At 34.4% G+C, this 6,909-nt stretch overlaps 1 protein-coding gene across 5 annotated transcripts in view; it reads right to left on the bottom strand.

Moving 5' to 3' along the window:
* RUNX1T1 (RUNX1 partner transcriptional co-repressor 1) overlaps positions 1 to 6,909 on the bottom strand; it is a 122,822-nt gene that overhangs the window by 34,207 nt on the left and 81,706 nt on the right. For all 5 annotated transcript variants that reach the window (XM_063451255.1, XM_063451254.1, XM_063451258.1 and 2 more), the window contains exons 3-4: positions 3,895 to 4,136; positions 1,486 to 1,575 (exon numbers count right to left, since the gene is read on the bottom strand). In XM_063451255.1, coding sequence (XP_063307325.1) covers positions 1,486 to 1,575; positions 3,895 to 4,136 — 332 coding nt within the window. The remainder of the gene's footprint in view (positions 1 to 1,485; positions 1,576 to 3,894; positions 4,137 to 6,909) is intronic.

Genomic DNA, 6,909 nt, shown 5'->3' with positions numbered 1-6,909 from the left:
AATAAGCATTATTGCTAAATGTTCAGAAACAAAGGATTGTGTTTGACTGACATTAACTGCCACAAAATTGAAGGAGAGATAAAGGATAGATAGATAAAGGATAGATGATGCCAACTGGAACTAAAAAAAATGCAACTTGGAATTCAATCATCCTTAAAATGTAAATATAAACAGATAATATTTCTTGAAGCTTGTTTGTGTTTTGGGGACACACAAAATTATTATCACTTTGGGGTTTTGTCCATGAACTGGGCATTGACAAGATACTTGCCAAAATTACAGAGCTGGAAAAAAACACAGAATCTGAGGGTTTTCCCTTCTAAACTATTTGAATAAAATTGATTAGTAATTTTTTTTCTTCAACAAAACTCCGAGCTCACTGAATAATTTAATAGAAGTATTCACTCAAAAACATAGATCATTTGATTGGAAGAGGTTCATGTTTTTAAGAACTAAATTTAAAAAAATAGCTGGCTTTAGATATCTAAACTATTATATTTTCATATGTTTGTCTTCTGCAGGTTGGATTGTATACACATGTTCTAAAAATTAAGCAAAGCTATTTTTCCAGACGAATTGGTTATCAGGTTCGCATTTTAATGTCGCCCTGTTCTACCTTAACTAAATAGGATATTTTCCTACACAGGCTCTAACAAACCACTACAACACAACGGAATATGAATGCCGAGTATGTTCTTGATTTTTTTTTTTATAGTATCATTATAGAAAGAGCTATCTTAGTAGGCAAACACTGCTGCAAACAGTCTCTATGGCTCCAATTAGTCAGAGAGAGGTCTCGCTACTATATTTATGAAGCATACAGAGCAAGCATTTTGGAAGAGAACGGTTCTGGTGTCTGCACCCGTCAGTAATATAAAATTAAAAACAGGGGAGAAAATCCCAACATGCAAATTACTTTTGTTATTCATGAGAACAAAAAAACAAAAGACGTTAAAGGGTAAAAGGGAAAAAAAAAGACTCAATTGATGAAATAGGATTTTTTATTAATTTTAAAACAATAAGTTTTTTTTTTAAATTTTGATTTGTGTTAAATACTTTTTTTGAAGCAATGAACACTATGAAGTATGGTATTTAAAAATAAATACAAATAAAACAGCTAAAAAAAAAAATACTCGATGATCAGGATTACCTTATATGACCTGGAAAAATTTAACGGATAGAAGCTCTGTTCGCCTTTATACTTTGCTGTATTTTTGTACCAAAGCCGATAATTGGAGAAAACTGAACCAACCTGAATTATTCAGTTCTAACCTTTTTTTTTTTCCACACACCATAACCATTAATAACATGAAAAATAGTTAAAGGTCAAAAGGCTGCCCAGAGAAGCGTGTTTCTCAGCCTGCACAGACCTTACAGATTTATTTTCCATTCTCTCTTTTAAAAAGCAAAACTGCAAAACACACATTTGTGACCTAGCAACAATATGGTTTCAAATAATTTCCAGATCGGTGAACTGTGCAATACCTTCAAAAATGGGATGACAAAGGGTCGCAGTGGGAAATTTGTAGCTTCTTGTAGTTTTGAATGAAATTCTTCAATTGTCAATGTAGAGTTCTATAAGATATAAAAAATGTTATTTAGTGGTTCCACGTAACAGATTGCCACCACTTTGAAAAGGTTAGCAGAACAAATATTATTACAAAAGACACATTTAAAAGTTTATTATCCCTTAAGTACTTTGATTTATGTCTTGCACAAAAAAATGGCAACAGTTTATCTTTTTTTTTATTAACGCTTTATAGGCTACGGTTACGATAGATGCATTGCAAGTAAATCTTATGGCATCTAAAGGCTTTACAAAAATGTATATATGCTTTTGTTACATTTAGTGTAGTATTGGATATTTGTGAGACAAATACTTAAAGGACACTAAAGTCACCCAAACACTTTATCTCATTGCAGTGTTAAATCCCACTCAAGAGCCACTAGAGGGGCTTTTGCTGCACTGATCGCGTAAACGTGACAAGTTAAGTGACACGGAAGCTCACGGATTGAGTAAAAGTAATACGTCAAGTCACATGTAAGCTCATAGGAATGCACTAAATAAATTGAATGCATTGTTGGCATGCATGCACATCCTCTATGGGGAGCATTGGATTAGACCATCAGGCATGCCTTCTCAATGCTGTCGCATAGGGCAGAAAGGTAAGCAGCGCTGGGGGTGCCATGATATTGGAAAAAGGTAAGTAATATTTTTAGTTTATTACTTGTGATTACAAATTGGAGGGATCCCTTTATGACTAATAAAAATGGCAAGTTTGTATTCCTAATGTATAGTCTTTCTTTAACAGGGAATTATGATGTGTTAAAAATGTATTAGCAAATCATAGGTCACAGAAATTCATTTTGCAATAAAAATCTCAAATTCTTAATGGGAAATTTTATCCAGCACGGCAACATTGGACTATATTTTCACAACAAAGAATCTGAAATTGTATAGAATTGCAAATTTTTTGAAAAAAAATTTTTGCCTAAAGTTTTAAATAAATGTTGTAAGTTTAGCGAAAAGAACAAACCCCAATGAAAAATGAATGGGGTATTTACCGAAATAAAGTACACAACACATTTTACTTTTTGCTGAGAATTAATTGAAAACGAAACAAAAAAATATATAAAACTGATTTATATTACTCGTACAGCAATTAAAAATGGCTAAATATCCAGTTATCTGTCACCTGTTAGTTGGTTTCTACACATTTTGTGGTGCTGTGAGCTGACGAAAGGATAACATTAAGCAAAATAAATCTGTCAGCGCAATTTAAGTGCTATGTGCTAAGTACTGGGAAGAATTTTTCTCCAAGACACTTGATCACGCACAGGAAAAGAATAATTAATAATTATTAGATTTTATAGCGCAGTGTGTGAATCTTCGGAGAAACATGTCTACTTCCTCTTCAGTATGCTGAATGATAATCATTTTTCTTAAAGGTCAATTTATGACAATAAAAAATGTTCCTTATTATAGCTCAAACAAAAACTTCAGACTAAAGCATTGAGAATTGAATGTGTTTTGCGAGTTTTAATGAATTTCTATGAAAATTCATGTGGTTAAGAGACAACTACATAATCGCAAAACTGAAAGGCAGTTAGGTAAATTGCATACAGCAAGTCTTCAGCCTTAATTATTTACTGTTCCTATTCCGGAACTATTTACTGCTCCTATTCCTTTAAAGCATATAGACCAAATCAGAAGCTAGTCTCTCACAGGTACCATTGGTCCTCCTGTTTTTGCTTTGTAAACAGTTTTTACACATTGTCTCTATACAAAATATTATGCAGGGGAAAAGTCCATCTTGAAACCACCTGGAGACCACCTTGTGCTCGATATTTCTGATATCCGAATTCAGCTATCAGGTTTACTTCTCAATCAAGACCCTGAACAAAGTCCCTTTCTGAGGACTGAAACATCGAGTTTTTACTTTTAGGAATTAAACCGTAACAAAGTTATTTTCAAGAATTGTGAGTGCTCTTTTACTTTACATTTATATATATATATATATATATTTGTGTATGTTATAAGTATTAATAATAAAGTGGTACGTTTTTTCAGGAACAGTCCTTTAAAAAATCTTAACATGCCGGGATGTGAATATAGTAACTCTTAAGCATTCATGCCCAGAAGTGTAAGAAATCTATTTGTCCATTCTTCTGGCATTTAAAATGATTAAGACAGTTCTCTTTGTCAATCATAGAATAACAGATATCGATTGACTCACCTTGTCCCTTGACGACTGCTTTGTGAACCACTGACTTTAGATACTTTAAAACTAAGTGCAGTATGGTTAATAAAATGTAAAATACCAAGGTAAACTGGAGGTAAACTTGTACAAGCACATAAAAAGTGGATTTGACATACATCCCAATTCTACTCACCACCAATCCAAGCACGAGCGTGCGCACTCTCTCTCCGATCTCAGGTGAGATGTCATTGCCAAACTGCTGTAATGTAGTGAGGAACCGTTTCAACTTACTAAGCTGCCGTGCACCACAGGCTGGCGGCAACTGCTGATTTGCCAGTGAAGACGAGGAAGAGGAGGAAGGGCCGTTGCTAAAGCCATTTGGCGGAGATGGAGCCCCATTTAGTGCAGTTGGTGAATGACTTGTGCCGTTTGTTACTGTCGGTAAAAAAAACACAAACAACATGCAATTAACAACAATTCTTAAATATATACTATATGTGGCTCTATTTGTATAAGGAAGCATACGCTCATTAATTTCAACACACTGGGTTCATTAAGCTGTTGCTCAACATTGAAGGCATTCTCAAGGTAACAACCGTTATGGGTATTCTAGTTTTTGGCTTTTATAATTATAGGTATTTTTTTTGTATGCCCAATTTTGTATACTTTTTTTCCCCAAAGGTTACTAAATTGTTAGAAGAAACAAGCCACTAATTTATAACCACCAACAACCACAGCGCTGGAGACCCCATATTGTATTGCAAGTCTCCGCTTCCGTTTCTTGTGGTTCCTTAGTGAAGTCAAAAAATGTAGGGGCCATGCACAAAATACAATATAATCATACACCATTTTCTTCTCTTACAAATCATTGAGGATTTCCCCTATCATCCAATAATTGTTCCCATCAAATATGGGACCCAAGAGAAGTTGAATTATGTCTTGCATTGATTTCAATTCAATGTGCATGTATATAAATATGGTGCACATAATTAATATTAATAATTGCAATATCTAAAGAGACTTTTTTTATACATAATATAATAGATTCCTATTCAAGACTCTCATTTCAGCTTTATAATCTGTGAGTCAAGCCCTTAGCAAAATACACAGATAAACAGATATCTAATAAATTTTTTTATTGAATATTTTCCTACTTCTTCAGTTTTTGACAGACAACTGCTTGGAACTATGAGTGCCTAACTGGACATCTATACAGTCTGTCCTCAATATGAAATATTCTGGTACCCATGGCAAGGGATGCTGGGTAAGGAGACACAGATAGACACATGTAACATGCAATTAGCTCTGTAGCTAGAGACAAAATTGTATAGAAATGTGACAATCTTGTAGTTATTTCTGAATGGATTCCATTCATCAAATATTTAAAGCTCACAAGTCAGTAATTATAGTTAGTAATTCATAATTAATGCTTAATCAGCGCATGCCTCTACCTTTTTCCTAATGTAGTACAGGGGATACATTTTTTATAACTTTTTTAGCTTTCGGACTTTCTAAGATTTACTGGTTTCACTGATGTGCGAACATTCATAGACTATCTAGACTAGTGCAGTATTTAGAAAAATGCTGTATGCGCAAAAAGTTGTCATTCTTTTTAGACTGATTTTATAAATAATGCTTAAAATGGTAGATTTGCACAGTAGTGTCATTATTCTAGCAAGATCACCCTGGATCACTGAGTGAACATTTTTCTTGCAAGAAAGAGGCAGTAAAGCATGAGATTAAACCTAATAGAGGAGTAATGTTTAAATCTTTTGCCTCACTGAAGGTGCAAACGCATTTGAAGATTGGTGGGGCTAAACACTTAAATGGCAATGATATATGTTCTTGGCCCTTATTGATAAAGGCTACAATATAAAAGTTTGGGGTTGAAGTACTGTATTTGGAGCAATCATCATGAAATACATTATATTCTTTCTAATGACTGCTACCAATTTAGTATTTTTCACTGGATTTGCTTTATTTGTATTGATATTAATATTAAAAAATAGAATTAATCCTGAATTCTATCACGGAATAAATGACCTTCAATGGTTTTCTACCCATTTGACAGACGATACATGGTGAAATAAAAAGGACTCCAAGAATATATCACTTTATAGATATATGACGATGACGATGACTATAAGGGAGGGTGGTTATAAGGGAAGGGAGACACAAAATATGTCTGTCAAAGCTGAATGTTGTCTATTCACTTGGCTCAAAAAGTGTTAAACTAAAAAAAGAAATAGAGTTTGATCGATTGCCTAAATCTCCTATTCATTTTCAACCTCCTGACCGCTGCTCGCACCCGTACGGCCAACTCACGCTTGCAGGACTTCTCACGGGCGGCTCCTCTCCTATGGAATAACTTGTCTACTGCCATCAGACTCTCCCCTAGTCTTCAATCATTTAAGAAGGGCCTTAAATCCCATCTCTTCAGGAAAGCGTATGGCCTCCCAGAGTAATCTCTCCCTTACATACCTGTCCCTATGGGATAGTGCTTTGCTCTCTCCTCCAGCTCTGCTTCACTCCTACTTGATATTTCCTATCCTAATGTTTCTAATACCCCACCTCCTATAGACTGTAAGCTCATTTGAGCAGGGTCCTCTTCAACCTATTATTCCTGTAAGTTTTCTTGTAATTGTCTTATTTATTGTTACATCCCCCCCTCTCAAAATATTGTAAAGCGCTACGGAATCTGTTGGCGCTATATAAATGGCAATAATAATAATAATAATAATAATAATAACTTCAAGTCTATTTTTTAACAATAACCCTGTGATGGCCTCCTTCACCTGACCAAAGAATGAATTTTGTTCTTTTACTTAAAATTTACATTGTTACATTCTTTGCCACGTTTATGTGCTTGTGAAAGCAAGACGTTTGATTGGCCATTTCACCGACATTAAAGCAGCAGGGATAAACACACACATGCATCTCCAATTGATGTTCTCCTATAAAAACACCTCCTTATACAACACAAGCCATTTGCACAGTTTATCCTAAACATAGCAATCACATGCTATAAAGCCTGCGGGCAATACCAGAATAGTCTTTCTATCCCCCTATAATTTACCTGGTGATGTCATTAACAGGATTGTTATTGTAAGAAAACAGACTACCAATATAAACGTAGCAATGCTGTTATTCTAACCTAGGTCAGCTAAACAATAAAAAGAATATAACTTATTGCACATGTTATATTGCC

Source organism: Pelobates fuscus, chromosome 4, assembly GCF_036172605.1.
Source record: "Pelobates fuscus isolate aPelFus1 chromosome 4, aPelFus1.pri, whole genome shotgun sequence".
Taxonomy (NCBI): Eukaryota; Metazoa; Chordata; class Amphibia; order Anura; family Pelobatidae; genus Pelobates; species Pelobates fuscus.
Note: the sequence above shows the minus strand (reverse complement) of the source record. Positions and strands in the feature narration are given on the sequence as shown.